Source organism: Rhagoletis zephyria, unplaced genomic scaffold (assembly GCF_001687245.7).
Source record: "Rhagoletis zephyria isolate East Lansing unplaced genomic scaffold, Rhagoletis_zephyria_1.1 Rzeph_scaffold_00973, whole genome shotgun sequence".
In the NCBI taxonomy this organism is placed as follows: Eukaryota; Metazoa; Arthropoda; class Insecta; order Diptera; family Tephritidae; genus Rhagoletis; species Rhagoletis zephyria.
In genome coordinates this window covers 90,447-109,818 of record NW_016158057.1, presented here as the reverse complement: position 1 = coordinate 109,818, position 19,372 = coordinate 90,447, and the positions used below count along the sequence as shown (strand labels likewise).

The 19,372-nt window shown below is 32.9% G+C and overlaps 1 protein-coding gene across 1 annotated transcript in view; it reads left to right on the top strand.

The window, feature by feature from the left end:
- The first annotated feature begins 3,388 nt into the window (after window positions 1-3,388).
- Window positions 3,389-19,372, top strand: part of LOC108362268 (uncharacterized) — a 59,327-nt gene continuing 43,343 nt past the window's right edge. The window contains exon 1 of the mRNA XM_017615178.1: window positions 3,389-4,892. Coding sequence (XP_017470667.1) covers window positions 3,389-4,892 — 1,504 coding nt within the window. The remainder of the gene's footprint in view (window positions 4,893-19,372) is intronic.

The following is a 19,372-nucleotide window of genomic DNA, read 5'->3' as shown; positions in this document are numbered from 1 at the left end:
TAAAGTGATATTCCGAAATGCAGCGGCAGCAAACAATTTTTGTACGGACAAGAGGTTACATAGCTTGGAATATACCCCAAAAATTTTTGCGCATCTGGTTTCAAAAATGGGAATCATTTTTGATATACCGACGGATATTGACGAAGCAGGTTTGGGTAAGGAAATCAGATCATCTGTTCCTATTCTTAAATTTATAAGAATATACAGGAAAACAGAGGATGACGAAAGAATACCCACAAAAAGAGTAAAAATACTATTTGATGGACTTGAAATACCAAACGAGGTCATATACGCATACACAAAAATTCCTGTTAAACACTATATTTCATTTGCACAATGTTATAGATGTTTTAGATATAATCACTTTACTCAACATTGCAAGGCACAAAAGGATATATGTCAAAACTGTAGTGATGTACGAGAAATAAATCATCTATGCCACAACACAAAATGTATCAACTGCGAAGGATCTCACAAAGCCACTGCCAAAGAATGTCCGGCTAGAATCAAAGCATACAACATTAAAAAAATTATGACGATCGAGAACCTTAGTAGTGGAGAAGCCAGGAAAAAATACACGGGCATATTTGGGAATAGATTTGATCTCCTTGAGGAAAGCAACAATGGTGGCTTCCCTACATTACCGTCCAAAAATATTCGAATCACTCAAAACAATACAAAAGAAGCAGCAAAATTTTTACACAACCAATATCCATTCTCAAAAATGATAAAAACTAATTTCAATAGAGAAAGAGAAATTAAAAATGCGGATGAAACTATGAGACTATGGAAACAAACACTCCAAGAGGAAACAATACAACAACAAATACCTCAAAACATCACTATAATAAAAACGCCTAAACTGCAGCAGTTAGAAAAACACTTTGAAAAACAAACGGATACAATTAAAGAATCGGCTCAACAAATTAATTCAATACTCACACAATGGTCAAATGACAATATGGACAAGGAGATCAGAGAAGTACTATATAAGGTTCAAGAATGCTACAAACTAATTAATGCGCTAGCGGACACGGAAATTATTAATCAACTAATTACTAATGAAATTGCTGCAATTTAATATTCAGAGTTTAAAAAAAGAAAATAACAAGGAATTATTAGAATTGTCACTAGATGAACACAATATAGATGTTGCTATATTATGCGAAACATGGCTCAATGACAATAGCTGCACAAGCTTACAGAAGTATAATTTTTATGGCAAATATAGACCGGACGGATATGGAGGTGTGGGAAATACATTGCCAAATCCGTAAAATATTCAATAATAAAAACAAATACCACTGCTGAAGTAATAGGCATTACCACGCTGAATCTTAAAAACAATATAAATATATTTTGTATATATTGTCCACCTGACATGACAAACAATTTATTCAAAAATGAAATCGAAAAAATATTTATAATGGCGGGAAATCTTAGGAAAAAGACAATTATCGGTGGCGACTTTAATTGCAAATCTACTGTGTGGGGAAGTGCATGCAACAACACTAAAGGGAGCATGTTAGAAGCATTTGCATTCGACAACTTTATATGCCTGAATAATGGCAACCCTACATTCCACACTGGGACACATGAATCACATCCAGACATAACATTTTCAAACATTAACCCTGGCAATATCAAATGGTCGGTGCTTACAAGCAAAATTACTAATAGCAACCACCTTCCTATTACTATAGAAATCAACAGCATACAAATACCTAAGGCTAATGGGCTGTTTTTGCTTACGCGTAAAAGCACATTTAGCGCATTTAGCTCTAAATGCTACTCTAAATGTACATTTATCCATACAAAATTCGTCACCTAAATGCAACTAAATGCAACTCCATTTTTGCATTTAGAATCTAAATGCTAAAAGCAACCCTGTGATCTTCCAAAATTTCCACGATTCGAACATGGTTTAATGAGAAGAAGTGGCAACATTGCTTTTTCGAGTATACAGTCGCTAGCTGCGTTTCAGTGATCGCCGATCGAGATTTCATTTATTATTTTACATTATTTGGATAAAGAAAAGTTACGCAAATTAAACATCGATATGATGCTGATAGAAATCTGGATTAATTTGTGATCAACTCTGTTTGCTTTGTTTCCTAATTAAGTGTGGAAATTATAATTGACAGCACCGACAAATGAATATATACACAAACAAATGTTTGGTTATGGTTAAAATAATTCAAGTTTTTGTATTGAATTTTCGGTTTAGAATTTATTTTTTCCTTTTCAGTAGGGATTTTTGGACATTATCTTTTCCGTGAGAATTTATCGTAATAGATACGGATCTGAATAAGCGACTGGAACACGGCTGTTTGTCAAAAGCATACGATTTCGAACTCGCGTAAATGTACATTTGCTAAATGCGATAGCATGAACGCTCTTCGAAAACAAATGTTCGAAAGTGCTAAATGTTGCATTTTAAATGCAGCAAAAACGCTAAAGAATAATACAATGCAAACTAATTGAAGAAATCAAAAACTGTAATTTGGGCAATACATTACATGAAGCAACTGACGCCCTAAACAAAATTAAACGTAATAATACAATACAAATTAAAGACCAAAATAAATATGTCCCTAAGAAATGGTGGAATAAAATAGACAGACTATACAAGTTAAGAAACAATGCGCGGAAGAGATACGAAACATACAAGAATTTTGCAAACCTTTGTAAATTAACAGATGCACAAAAAAACTTACAAGCGGAAATTGCTAAACGGAAAAAGGAAAACTTTAATGACTTAATAGATGAAATAACTGCAACAAGAGATTCTAAACAGATGTGGAATAAAATTAATAGTATTAAAAAATACGGAAGTACAAAAAAAATTATCAATACAAATCTAGAAAGCGGTGAACTACCTGAAATGACACTAGAAAATTTCAATAAGTACCTTCTAAACAGAAAACCTGACTCAGCGGCGGGATATGATGGTATATCATACAGAATGCTCCAAAATCTACCAAATGACCAAATAAAATGTCTATTTAATATAATTAACAATATATGGAAAGAGGAGAAAATACCTGACGAATGGAGAATAATAAAAATAATACCTATTTTAAAACCTAACAAAGAACCGGACAACATAATCAATTACAGACCAATTGCACTACTGCCAACTATTTACAAATTATTAGAAGGAATAATCAAACTACACCTCGAAAACACCACGAACCAATTAGACCTAATACCTCAACGTTCATATGCATTCAGAAAAAGAAGATCTACCACGTTTTGCATTAATGATGTCATTAATACAGTACTGTCCCTAAAAAGCAAAAATAATCAAGTTGCAGGAGCATGTATTGATATTGAAAAAGCATATGATAATGTAAATATCAACAAATTAACTAAAATATTACTGGATATGGGAATATCACATTCAATATCGCGATGGTTACAAAATTTTCTAAACAACAGAATACTAAAACTAGGCAATAACTCAATAACAACAAGTAAAGGACTACTACAGGGAAGTAGCCTTAGTCCAGTACTCTTCAATCTATATACGGCTGAGCTACACAACATTAATGACGCTAACACAAACTTATTCCAATTCGCAGATGATTTTTTTATAATCACGGCACACAAGAACTTCAACACCATAAAAGAAAATCTCAAAAATAAAATAGTAGAATTCACCAATAACTGCAATCAAATAAACCTAAAACTTAATTTAAACAAAACTAATGTAATACACTTTAATAACAAGAAACAACAACTAGACATACAAATAAACAACATAAATATAAATCAAGTAGACTCAATTAAATACCTTGGAAGATATATATCTAAAAACAACTCTGCCAATATTCATGTAAATGAAATAACTAACAAAATTCACAAAGATTGCAAATTTCTGAATATCCTGAGTGGCTGCAAATTTGGAATATCACCAAGCAAAGCTTTACAACTTTACAAAGCGTTTGCTAGAGCAAAAGCAGAATATGCTGCTTCCTCATTCGCAAATCTAAGCAAAACGGCATCAACAAAACTGGCAAGCTGTAACAATAGAATACTAAGGAAATGCTTGGGACTCATTCGATCAACACCAACGCATGTGGCTTATCACATGGCCGCTGAATTACCCCTGGAATACAGATTTAGATTAACAACAGCCAAAGACATAATTAAAAGTTTTGCTTACGAACTACCAATCACAGAAGTACTCTCACAGGATAATTTATCCTTCAATACCAGCTATACCACTGTCTTTAAACAGTATGATGACATCTTCCGAAACATTGTAAAAATACCAACGCTTTCCAATACATCTAACAAAACAAAAATTGACACAGAATTCTTCAAGGGAATGGTAAATTCGAAAAAGAATGCGAGCAGTGAACAAATTCAACAATTATTTATTACCAAAATTGAAGAACTTAAAAGCAAAGAGTTAGAAATAATATTCACGGATGGTTCAATTAAAGAAATCACAACAAATGCAGCTTTTTTCCACGAACGTACCAACACTATAAAAGCTTTTTACATAAACAAGATTTTGTCATCCATGTCTGCTGAGATAATTGCCTTTGATAAAGCTATCGATTTTGCTACCTCGCTTCAATACCAAAGAGTTGCCATATTGACAGATAGCAAATCAGGAGCATTGGCGCTATTAGATGAAGAGACGAACAATAGCTTAATAATAAACTTAATAAATAAAATAAACACAAGTAATATCATTACATTGGAAATACACTATATCCCAAGTCATAGTGGAATTCATCAAAACTGCGTGGTGGACAGAGCTGCAAAACTTGCTAATATCACTGGTGAAGAGATAACTATCGAATGGAATATAAAAGATGCCATAAAAGAAGTTGGAAGACGATTGGCCTCTGAATGGCAAGAAAAATACTCTGAAATTAGTATGATAAAGGGAAAAAATATTACACTATATTTCCTAAATTATTAAAAAGACCATGGTTTCACAAATTAGTCCCAAATATAGAGGCAAAACAAATAAAACAAATAAATAGAATATTATCGGGACACGCATTCTGCAGACATACGTTAGCAAAATTTAAGGTAGTAGATGATCCTCTATGTGAAATTTGCAATACAGAAGAAACTCCAGAGCACATCATACTCAAATGCAATAAATATGACAACATTAGAGCACATCATCCAAAATTAATAGCACACGCCTCTTTTGAAGAATTACATAAAATGGAAGATTCAAAAACATACATTATATTATCTGAATTCCTTAAACATACACAAATACTACTATAAAATCATACTTATATAAAACCACATAATATTCAAAACAATTACACCCAAGATAGCAAGACAGACAATATCCAATAAATAAATTGCATACGAGATGATTTACTACATCAAAACACATAAGTACTAGTCATCGATATCAACTCATAAGAATCGCTTTCAAATAATCGGTGGTGGCGCTGTAATTCTTGGAATCGGCCAAATAAATCTCTTCAACCGTGATATCGGTGCAAGAGTAACTTTAAAGCACTATAAAAAAAAAAAAAAAAGGTTACGTTACGAAACAATCGACCGGTGTCGTGAAACTTGAATTTATTAGGAAATTTACTGAAACTAAAAAACCTTCGCAAAACCCAAAATGCCGGTTCGTATTTTTGCGATGAAAAGAGTTCAGCTGAGTAAAACCTAGGAGCGAAAAGACAAAAAACGCGTGGGTTCGTATGTAGTCAACTCAATTCTCCTTTATTAAAAAAATTATACATATAAATGACACTTTGTTCAAGATGTCGATAAGATAGTTCAATGTATGAACGAGCAAAACAAAGAGAATGACAGTTCGAGTGGCATGTTCTCGTACTAGTCATTTATGAAAAGCAACACACTGTGTTCGTTTACGCTAATCTCCGAAACCGCTTAGCCCATTTCAATGAAAGTTTATGGTTGTGTATTGTTGGTTCCAACTTAAAAGATAGGATAGTTTTGAAACCGAGAAAAAATATATATTTTTTTGCATCGACATTTTTTTATGCGCCTCGCAACGTGCTGATCTTAATATATAAAAATCCCGTGTCACTGTTTTCATTTACGCTAATCTCCGAAACCGCTTAACCGATTTCAATGTGGGTGTGTATTGTTGGTTCCAACTTAAAAGAAAGGATGGTTTTGAACCCGAGAAAAAATATTTTTTTATGCTCCTCGCAACGTGCTTATCTTAATATACAAAAATCTCATGTCACTGTGTTCGTTTACGCTAATCTCCGAAACCGCTTAACCGATTGCAAAGAAATTTTGTGGGTGTGTATTGTTGGGTCCAACTTAAAACATAGGATAGTTTTGAACCCGAGAAAAGATATTTTTTTATGCTCCTCGCAACGTGCTTATCTTAATATATAAAAATCGCGTGTCACTGTATTCGTTTACGCTAATCTCCGAAACCGCTTAACCGATTGCAAAGAAATTTTGTGGGTGTGTATTGTTGGGTCCAACTTAAAACATAGGATAGTTTTGAACCCGAGAAAAGATATTTTTTTATGCTCCTCGCAACGTGGTTATCTTGATATACAAAAATCTCGTGTCACTGTGTTCGTTTACGCTAATCTCCGAAACCCCTTAACCGATTTCAATGAAATTTTGTGGGTGTGTATTGTTAAAAGATAGGATAGTTTTGAACTGGAGAAAAAATATTTTTTTTCATCGACATTTTTTGTGCTCTTTGCAACGTTCTTAAAATTCCCGTGTCGCTGTTTTCGTTAACGCTAATTACAAACTGCCCATATGCGAAGCGGGGGTTTTCCAATGCTATTCGCGGCTACGTTTCATATGTATGTTTATGTTGGGGAGAAATAGGAAGGATAGCAGCAAAATAATGTACTATGTATTTAAACATATACATAAGCATGCGCACATCAACAGGAACAAAAAATTTGCCATTTGGATACCATCCAATGTTATCCATGCCCCTGGCTGATGTTTGAACCGTAACCAGAGATCGTTTTTTTTTTCAAACGTATTGAACACTAATAACAATATTTTGTAAATTTCGATATCAAATGAAACGTAAGAAACAATATGGATCTTCACACCGAGCTCGGTATTCGGTAACTCGGTGTCCGGAAATTTTTTCTAATGTATTTTGTTTGTGCAAAATAGTGTTACACAAACAAAATACATGGGAAAAAATTACCGATCACCGAGTTACCGACAACGTCCGCCCGGATTTACTAGTTTTTTTTTTTTTTAATTTGCATGTAACTCTTCGCCCTTCTTTCACAAAAATTACTTCAGAAACGGGAAGGTGGAATTCCAGGCACTCCCAACCCAACCAACTAACCGTAAGGGAGCCTAGCCACTTAAGAAAGGCAAGCATAATCTTNAAACTCGGTATGGTTATTGTACTTGCCACGTGTAAGCAAAACGTTGAAAATTATTGAAATCGGACTAAAATAACGGCCGATTCTCATATAACGGTAAATTTAAGAAATGCTTGAAACTTCAGTATTTCGAAATTGAAGGACGCTAATTTACTCAAAATTGATACACCTCGGCTTACCATCTAGCGGAAGGTTTCGGAAGGGTGAAAAAACATATATTAGTACTTGCGCCGGGTATTTAATGTTCGGCTCCGCCCGAACTTAGACTTTCTTACTTGTTTTAAATTGTTTTTATTTTCAGCCGAGAAGATAGGGTATTCCTTATGAAACCATCTCTTTCTTCCCATCACACATTTTTTTTAAAGCCACGTGACAAGTTGCACTGTGCGCTCTACTGCCAGTGTGTAGCAGGGAGAAGCAAGGAGTTTTTCCTTGAACTTATCCAAGAAATCAATGGCCTCTTCAATATCTTGCTCTGAAAACTCAGCCAGCGTAGGGGTCCAGTGAATAAGTTCCGGATAATCTTTTGCCATGAAATTAATTATTGGGACGCAAAATTTTCTTTTTTTCTGATTTTGTCGAGCTCTTTTGATTATATCGACAGCTCGTCCCCTTAATTTGTTCCTTGGATCTACGAACATTGCCATTCGTAAGTTTTCTGGATGCAGAGCAAAACCATTCGTTTGAACGCAGGGTTCCACTACGGCTTCTCGCAATGCTTCTGGTAAGAATCTGGACTCACAGATGGTTCACCACACGTAATAACTGCTATGATAAAACTGCCAATTCTGTTTGATTATGAACCATATCTTTGCGTCAACTGCAGAGTATATAACCAAGATTTGCAATATGCTGGAGGGCTTGTGTTCGGACACATATAAAAGAAGAATCCTATTCGTAGTAGTTAGCCACCGAGCATGGCAAAGGGCTTCTGGATCCCGATTCGCAAGGTTATCTGGAATATGACCGCTACAAATAGCATGGCACTTTTCCAAGAGATATTTTTGATCAGTACTGAGACGTTCTGGGTCGATATCAGGTATGTAAATACCTATTTTTTAAATTTCACGACTTCCCTTGTACTACCATTAAGATAGGTAATGAGATGCCTAAGAGGAAGTTCATTAAAATGCAAGATGCAAATTTACCACTGAAGACTAAAGCCTAAGTGTTTTTCAATCAGTATAATAACGCGACCAATATTCCCTGTTTTTACAGATTTGCCATCAACGCCAATAATCTTTATTTTACTGCCTCTATTAGGGGTAACGTGTCCTTTAGGCGTCCTTTATTTTGAAAAAAATATATATAGGACAGGGGGTTAAAATAAAGCACTGTCCTTTAAAATAAAGGACGAATGGTCACCGTACTTATACTGCACTTTTATAATCCCTTTATTGGCTTTACATCACTTTGGCGAAGAAACGGTGTTCAAAAAGTTTGTTTGATTAATTGCTTAAGCTTAAGAGGATTTCTCATTTTTTGTACAGGTAATACTGACCATAGATACAACATTCCCATAACATTCCCTCAACAATCCGTCCCCCCCCCCCCCGGGCCAAAATCAAATTGGAAAAAGTTGGGGGTTTCCACCCACCCTAATGTACATATCTAAAGAAAATGTTGTGCATACTTTCAGTGTATTTTAATGAACGTCAGCATCAATCGATGGCTTGGCAAAGGTATGGCCTTCAAAGGCCCTGTAAGTGAATCTTGCGACCACACGATTGCTTTTAAAAGCTTCAACAGAAATGTTTTGATTTTTGTTATCGATTTTTGCTAGCACATACTAGCTATGTAGATTCAATTTTAGCAGAATAAACCGTTAAACGCCGGGCATATGTTTGTATGTAGAAGAAGCATAACGATTCTCGTATAAAGTGCACCGTGGAAAAAAAAATACGCTAACAGTTGCTGACAATCAAGCCCCACACACATTGACAGAAATATTGTATTATGTATGTACATTAGGGTGGTCCAAAAATGCATGTGAAAAAGAAAGGTCGGAATTTTTATGCTCTCACCCCCTAGGATTGTTCTATACCGAAAAAAATATACCCTTATATTTTATTTTGAAATCAAAAAATATTTGCTTAAGGCGCCTAAAGTTTTCCATGTATTTTTTTTGTGGAAAAAACAACTTTTCATAGAAATGGTATAGAATAGTTAAAAATCAATATTTTTCTACCAGAAAACTCTGTTTATCTGCCGGAGATTCCCAGTAATAGCAACTAATTGTTTATTTAACCATTTCTTCAATGCAACTGTAATTTATAGGTCCGCCAAAAACCCACAAAAACCCCGAAAAATGCAATGGGGCGACCAATAAAAAATCGTTAGTACTAAAAAATGGTTAAATAGACAGATGGGTATTATTATTGAAAGTCTCCTGAAGAGAACCAGAGTTTTCCGATCGAAAAATATTGACTTTCAAGAATTCTATACCATTTCTTCGAAAAAGTTAATTTTTCCCATATAAAAATACACGGAAAACTTTGAGCGCTTTGAGCGACCTCTAAATAGTTTTTGATTTCAAAATAAAAAAATAAGGGTATACTTTTTTCGATATAGAACAATCCTGGGGGTGAGAGCATTACAGTTCCGACTTTACTGGTTTTGGACTACCCTAATGTACATACTATGTACTTAATTATGTGCGGATCAACAGCATATGCAAAATGCGTTCAGTTGATGTTCGCAGTTAAGCGCTCCGCCGATACCAAAATAGCCAAATCGTGTGCTAACATATCGTACTTGTACACATCACGCGAAAACATGTGCGCCAAATGTTCCAAGCATCCGGCGTCACGAAAAAAATAACCGCCAACAAAACACTCACTGAAACTAAAGAATCTCAATAAAAAAAACACTTCCGTGCAAATCATTCCTCCTTCGCACGAAGTATAAACATTCACTTTCACACAATACAGTGGAGCGCAAGCTAAAGACACCAGCGAATAACACTGAACGTACGAGTTTGTTCGCAAACGCGTTGAGAAGATGTGCTGTACCGTAGATCAGCGGCACAACCGCGCGCCACGTTTGTTTACTTCGAACTGAAGCCGGCTGATTGCTGGGTGCATCCCGCGATCGTCGCCGGGTATATTTCCTTCGTTGCCGCGTTTGTTTTGTTTTCTGAATGTTGTTTGGTTACTTCATCCGCGGGACTGCTTTGCCGTACCCCTTTCATGTTGAGCCCGTGTATGCTGGTTTAGCGACACGTGCTGATCGTGGGAGAGAGGCTATGTGACATGTAGTGAAAAATTAACACGAGAGACGGGAGAAAAAATGAAAATGAACAGCTTTGGCAGCAGCGTTGCCACTAACAATTTTTTCCCCTACCAATTTTCTTCCCATATCCGACCAAAATCGTTTCAACCTAGGGATGTAAATTACGGTGAAAACATCGATGTTTGAAGAATCGATGTTTAGAAAAATTACATCGATGTTTTTACAGATTTTTCTAATTTTTATTCAACCTGTGTGCTGATTCAAAAAGTTGAACTAACGGTAAAGGTTACTGTTTCTTACAAAGATGCTCAACAAACTATAGGAGTGTACTCTTACGCCCAACTATCTAAAGTTTAAGAACACTTTTGCTGGTTTGGCGTTCTCGTACCCAAAAAACTTGCAAAGTAGGGGAAATTGGGAGAGCAAAATATGAAAGAGAGCTGCAAATTTCTGCTGGAAAAGTTTTTCCCAGTTAAAACTTGCAAGTAAGAAAATCAGCTGATCACAAACACATGTTTGTAAATAAACAGAAGAAAATATGGCCTTTTTGAGTTATTTATTGCAAATTTTATTATTAATGCTAGTATACAACGAAAAAGTGAGTAAATTTAATATGCACATCGTTTGTTGTGTTTATTTTTCAACAATTTGCTATTAATCTCCAGTTTATTTAATTTAGTGTGTGCTGACTATGGTTGCCGTATGACATTTTTCATTTGTACCATAATTTACCTTTAAATATACCAAAATAGATTTAAATGCAGCATGCTGAAATGTTGTTTTGCTGAAGTTTTCAGTTTTGGTAGGTTGATTGTTGAAGTGAAAATTTTATAATTTTAACGCTACATCTGTAGTTATATCTATTACATTGTTTTTGGATCAATGATGGGTGTTTGGAGGAGATACTCTGTTTTTGAATGCGTCACCAAGTGATATCACAAATAATTATGAGAAAAATAACTTATTCATTCCAATATAATTAATTTTTATTTTAAAAAGGTTTTTCTTATCGAAAACTATTGAATTGTATAAAATGCCGAATCGGTTGAAAATGTACCAAAGAGAAAATAAATTGCCAAATTAATCACCAGTGGCAACTGTGCAAGTGATCAGCTGTTTCGAAGGTTGCAAGTTTTTGCAAATTTTGCGTNCAAATTTCTGCTGGAAAAGTTTTTCCCAGTTAAAACTTGCAAGTAAGAAAATCAGCTGATCACAAACACATGTTTGTAAATAAACAGAAGAAAATATGGCCTTTTTGAGTTATTTATTGCAAATTTTATTATTAATGCTAGTATACAACGAAAAAGTGAGTAAATTTAATATGCACATCGTTTGTTGTGTTTATTTTTCAACAATTTGCTATTAATCTCCAGTTTATTTAATTTAGTGTGTGCTGACTATGGTTGCCGTATGACATTTTTCATTTGTACCATAATTTACCTTTAAATATACCAAAATAGATTTAAATGCAGCATGCTGAAATGTTGTTTTGCTGAAGTTTTCAGTTTTGGTAGGTTGATTGTTGAAGTGAAAATTTTATAATTTTAACGCTACATCTGTAGTTATATCTATTACATTGTTTTTGGATCAATGATGGGTGTTTGGAGGAGATACTCTGTTTTTGAATGCGTCACCAAGTGATATCACAAATAATTATGAGAAAAATAACTTATTCATTCCAATATAATTAATTTTTATTTTAAAAAGGTTTTTCTTATCGAAAACTATTGAATTGTATAAAATGCCGAATCGGTTGAAAATGTACCAAAGAGAAAATAAATTGCCAAATTAATCACCAGTGGCAACTGTGCAAGTGATCAGCTGTTTCGAAGGTTGCAAGTTTTTGCAAATTTTGCGTTCTCGTACTTCTGTTGATATTTCGTCTCTTTGAGAGCGAATGCTGCTAAATTCTCAGAACTTTTGCTGCTGGAGAATTTTGTTCTCTCAATACGAGTACACATCTTATATGAATCGATTTCGTTTTAACTTATCAAAATAATTTCATTTCGTTTCAGAGCCGAATTAACGAAACAAAACTCAATCGTTAACGCCAAGGCGTATTTAACAGGTGATAGCAGCACCCTTTTATTTTTCTTCGCCTCACGGCTTCATATGTCAAATGGCTGCTGTTGATTGGTTGGAGCAGTTGATTGTTTTTTGTTCTCTTTCACATCATTCCTATGAAATTTTTGACAGTCCTCGCCGCAAAAGCAAAAACAAAATAAATGTACATTTTGTTGTTGGCGTACCGATACCACCTTATTGAATACGCTTTGGTTAACGTTGAACGAAATAAATCATCAATCATAACAAAATAAATCAACGAAAAGTTGTTGTTGTAAGCCATTGCCAGCTCACTATCAGTGTTGCCGCGCCGTCTCAAGAAAATGTATCACCGACCTAGCCAAAAATGTATCCAAATGTATCCAATTTTATTTTTTTACGTATTCATCTCATAATTTGTAAGAAAACCAAACATTTTAAAGAAAAAAATAATAATTTATATATAATATATATATGTATAAATATATTTTTATTTTCATAAAATCAAACATTTGTAATTTAGATTTATAAATTAAATTTTTTGTGCATAAGTATTTTGCAAAGTAAGTATAATAAATATTAAATAACATGTTACATTTGTACCTGTACACTCTAAAAAGTGCATGTAAAACTACTACTGAAAAGTAGGTATCTATTTTTCAACAAGAATCTGCATAAATATACGTATAAGATGTTCAGGATTTGATTTTGAACTTGAGATCTTTAACATATATACAAGAAATGTTTAAAATTGCAAAAATTTTTAAAATTAAAATACATTTTCTACTAACAAAAAGTATTAGGGGCTCAGATTTACTCTATTTTAAACATTTTATGTGTAAAATTGCTCTTTGCGACAAATTTGGTAAGTAAAAGTAAACAGGCAATGTTTAATTTTATTACACGGTGTGCAAATTTGCACACATTAAAAGAGGAAATTGGTTACCTCTCTTAATATGCGCAAATAAACCAAAAAAAATTAGGGTATATTTGAAGACTTTTCAGTAAAATTCGTACAAATTTCCGTAAATAAATCAAATTTGGGTTTTAAACGGTGTATTTTAACCTACATTGAGATCTTCTTTGTTTTTAAATTAACAAATAAAAAATATGTGATATGAAAAAGATTACTACGGAAAGAGTATCTACTTACTTTATATATATTATTAAGGTCTTGCTTAAAGCATCCTTTTTAGCTAATAAAAAATAAGCACTTATACCTATTATGGAGAGATCTCTTCATATGTTCATTGCTTCGTTCATAAAATATGAAATACTTTAATATCACGCTTAAGTAGTGGTTTTTAATACATTTAGAAAACGTAATGCTTTCTACCATCTTTAATTAAAATCGATTTTTGAACGAAAAGAACTTTATAGAAACTATAAAATGTTGGCCTATTTAAAAATGTATCCATATTTATACTGATCGGAATAAATATCTCGCAAAAAATCGTCTAAAAATGTATCCAATTGTATCTATTTAGATCCAAACGGCATCCCTGCTCACTATTAACACCTAGCACCTAAATGCATGCTACAGCTTCACNTGTATCACCGACCTAGCCAAAAATGTATCCAAATGTATCCAATTTTATTTTTTTACGTATTCATCTCATAATTTGTAAGAAAACCAAACATTTTAAAGAAAAAAATAATAATTTATATATAATATATATATGTATAAATATATTTTTATTTTCATAAAATCAAACATTTGTAATTTAGATTTATAAATTAAATTTTTTGTGCATAAGTATTTTGCAAAGTAAGTATAATAAATATTAAATAACATGTTACATTTGTACCTGTACACTCTAAAAAGTGCATGTAAAACTACTACTGAAAAGTAGGTATCTATTTTTCAACAAGAATCTGCATAAATATACGTATAAGATGTTCAGGATTTGATTTTGAACTTGAGATCTTTAACATATATACAAGAAATGTTTAAAATTGCAAAAATTTTTAAAATTAAAATACATTTTCTACTAACAAAAAGTATTAGGGGCTCAGATTTACTCTATTTTAAACATTTTATGTGTAAAATTGCTCTTTGCGACAAATTTGGTAAGTAAAAGTAAACAGGCAATGTTTAATTTTATTACACGGTGTGCAAATTTGCACACATTAAAAGAGGAAATTGGTTACCTCTCTTAATATGCGCAAATAAACCAAAAAAAATTAGGGTATATTTGAAGACTTTTCAGTAAAATTCGTACAAATTTCCGTAAATAAATCAAATTTGGGTTTTAAACGGTGTATTTTAACCTACATTGAGATCTTCTTTGTTTTTAAATTAACAAATAAAAAATATGTGATATGAAAAAGATTACTACGGAAAGAGTATCTACTTACTTTATATATATTATTAAGGTCTTGCTTAAAGCATCCTTTTTAGCTAATAAAAAATAAGCACTTATACCTATTATGGAGAGATCTCTTCATATGTTCATTGCTTCGTTCATAAAATATGAAATACTTTAATATCACGCTTAAGTAGTGGTTTTTAATACATTTAGAAAACGTAATGCTTTCTACCATCTTTAATTAAAATCGATTTTTGAACGAAAAGAACTTTATAGAAACTATAAAATGTTGGCCTATTTAAAAATGTATCCATATTTATACTGATCGGAATAAATATCTCGCAAAAAATCGTCTAAAAATGTATCCAATTGTATCTATTTAGATCCAAACGGCATCCCTGCTCACTATTAACACCTAGCACCTAAATGCATGCTACAGCTTCACCATTAACGATTGAATTTCTTTTCGTTAAAAACCAAAATAGAATTATTTTGATAATTACCTAAACGATAAAAAACTGAATCGTTCCAACAGAAACGATTGCTTTTTTTGGTAAACGCCAAAATTAACGTTACTATGCATCCTTGGTTTCTTATTGTTAACATATTGACTCAGAGAGGTGGTTTACAAAACAAATGTAAAGTAAAAATTTAATCACATATCACCTGAAATGCAAAAAGACGCAACAAACATCATCGCTGAAATTCAAAAAGTCGTATCTAATACAAAATTCAGTTTTTGATTGATATGATGGATTTCATCGAATTACAACTCCCACATCTTTCAATGAAAAAAATAAACAAATTTTTCACGACTTTTTCCATTTCAGTTACGATGTTGCTACGTCTTTTTGCGTTTCAGGTGACGATATATTTACATTTTTCTTTTCACAAATATTGTAAGGAAAGTTAAATAAAATTTCACTGAGCCCGCTACCAGCTTGTCAAAATACATCCAGCACAAGCTTCGTTCGTTTATTACTCTAAAGTATTAACATGAATTTGAATCTCTGGCGTAAAACATGTAGCTTAACACATAAATATGTATGTACACTACATACTTGTAAACCAATTAAAGTATTTCTTACTTATCTACGTATACATATATGAACATTTATTAAATGTAATATGGAAATTTATTAAAGAAACATACTTGGGCATGATCCCACGAAGGTACTTATCAGTCAAGAAACATCTTAGGGCCGGTTGTTCAATGTCTGATTAGCACAAATCGGAGGTAGAAGCTCCGGTTAGATACAACGACTGCTTTATCGATCACATGTTATATGCTTGATTTATTTAGGATTAAATGTTTCGAATACAAAACATTTACATACATACATATATATTTGTAATTTGTACATTTTAAATCAAACAAGAAATAAATAAATGCAGGTACAGTCTTAGGCACAGAGATGAGATCATTTAACATTTTTTGGTTGTAAGAATTATATACATACAATATGTACCAATAAGTTTAATTTCTTAAAAGTAAATTTAAATCAATTAATTACACATGCAAATATTTAGCAGCTGACCACACATAGTGCGGGTAATTTTTGTTTACAAGTTCCTTGCATAACATTATGCTATGGATACCGTCAATCTTAAGTTTATTTATTAAGGCTGGTTTTCATTAGGTCAACTTCAAACTGACTTCAAAAACTTCCTTCATCTGACAGCTGTTTACTTGGTGTCATTACATTTAAAAAACTGACCAAATGTCGATACCGCAGTGCATGTCAAAGACTATCGTCAAATTTCGGTGTCAGATGATTGACATTCCATTTTAATTACTGATGTCCAATGTGAAGTTAAATTTTTACAAAAAGTGTAGAATACAGACCTTTTAAGCATGATACAAAAATTTGAAGGTAAAACCGCTGAGAGGCAGCCTGAACATTTTTGAAGTTTGCTAACATAACAAAAATGTTTTCAAATTTTCAATCCCACAAATACATTCTCATTTTCAGTTTCAAATAAAGGAAAAATTTAATATTTTCATCTATTTGTTTTTTGTTTTACTTTTATTTGGCATTTGAGTTGCTCTCAAAATTTCAATTTTATAAAGTAGACAAACTTCAAAAAATAAATAATGGCCGACGAATTGAGCGAGCGGTTTTACCTTTAAATATTTGTATCATGCTTTAGCTATAAGCAAATTAAAAATGTAACTGGATAGAACCCTTCATACTGATTTCAACCTTACCAAAATTTCTTAGCGCATGTAAAAAATTAAGAACATATAGGAAGTTAAGCTAAGTTTTTCGATATTTTGAAATGTCAATATCTTATAAACTACATAACCGATTAAACAGCTAATGATGTCAGAATAAAGATTATTAGTTTATTTTTCAGTTTATGTACACAGTTTCTATGATTTTTTATATTTTTAAGTCAAAAATACTAGAAAACAAAAAAATAAATTTTTTCATAAAATTACCTTTTTTGAAGAAAATTACATAATTAATTAATATTAATATTAATATTAATTAATGCTACAGAAAACTATATTACATAGAAAGTCCAAGTTATTACCTTATATAAAAAGGTTATTTATAAGGCAAAATTTAACGAAAGTAGTGGTAAAAATCGATATTGTATATCTATTTTTTTCAATGGCGTTATTAAAATTACCTTTAAATTGGCATCAATACTTTTCTAATCGGTCAGTTTCCGAGATATTAAATACTAAAAAATAGGAAAGTTGAAGTTTAACCTGTTATATTTTCTTTGTTTTTACTTGCCTCAAATAATTTTGGTATTGTTGAAATCAGCGTGAGAAGTTCTATCAACCTGCATTTTTGTTTTTTTTGTAGCTAAACGATCGGTATTGTAGTATTGTAGCTAGAATCAGCTTTTCGTATAGCAAACAAAATCAAAATTGCCAACATGTTGGCAAATACATTTTGGTAGTCAAATGCTGCCACATCAGTGGCGAGGGCCGTTTTCACTTCGCTGCCATTTTATATGACCGTGCGTGGTGATATATGACAACAAACGCAAATGACACCAGATGACAACCCGTTTTCATTATTTTGACAACATTTGACGTCAAATATGACCTAATGAAAACCAGGCTTTAGTTTAGTTTTCATCAAAGAAAGCGTTGAAACTAGGGATGGTAATTTTTCGGCTTTTTCCGATCCCAGGATTTTCGGGATGGCGTTGTCACAATCCCGGGATTGTTCCCGGGATTTAGAAATTCGTTACTTTTCAACAACTTGGATCGAAAGAATTTCTTCTATATTGTTTGAGAAGCTCTCCTACCATGAAATAAATAACATTGTGGAACAAATTCAGGTTAGCAAAAGTTAGGTCGATTCTGAGAGTGAGGGGTGAAAATAGAGGCTAAATTAGAAGGCCTGTATCGCGGCGTTTGTTTATGTTAGTTCGAATTTTTTTTTATCGACCTTCGAACTTTGCAGTCAAATGCAATAAATTTTTCCCCTTCTTCCTCTTTTTCCTCGTCTTCCTCTTTTTTGTTTCCAACCACCGCACAGGTAGCGATTTTTACAGGCTAACCTAATATTCACGCACGCCGCCAATTTATTGTCAAAAATTTCTCATGCACATGCAACTTGTATGAGATCAACCGAAATTGAACGGCGTGCGTATGAAGCTAACTCAATTTCCAATTTTTGTTCTGCGTGACATTTTGATTTGACGTTTCGCTCAATGAAATCAAATGCAAACGCATGCAAGTGAATTTAGGGTGACGCAAAAAAACAAATTCGACGGCATGCGTACCAAAACGCAAGCCGCGAATATTAGGTTAGCCTGTTATTTATTTCGTACAAGCGAACTAATATCAAAAATAAAGATTCAGTTAAGACTCGAAACTCAGCCGAAGCTGATGTATTTTAACTTTCGCTCGGTCGTGATAAAATTCGCTATTAATTTTTTTGGAACTTATTTCATTTTGTGAGTGATTTAAGTTAAGTGCATCGGTTTCATAAAAATAACAAAAACAACATTGTATACATAATATATATTGTATTAAAAATGTCGGAACCAAAATGTAAAATGGACCATTTTTGTAATGTTTGTGGACGGTTCATAGCAAGCGATGAAAAATGTGGCAATGCGAGTGATTGTTTTTTGGAAGCCTATAAGCAATATTTCTCGCAAGAGTTTATCCCTGACGGGACAGTAAGTTTTATGACTTTTAACACCAATGTAGTTTTGAAACTTGGAAAATTCGTCCGCCCTTTTAGCACTATGTGCAAAGAAATTGTAAACATCTCTGACCAGTTTTTCGACTTCTACGGAAATTTTTTTACACGATTGGAAAAGTATCAAAATTTAAAACAAGTAAGAAAGTCTAAGTTCGGGCGGAGCCGAACATTAAATACCCGGCGCAAGTATTAAATATATGTTTTCCACCTTTCCGAAAGCTACCGCTACATGATAAGCCGGGGTGTATACATTTTAAGTAAATTAGCG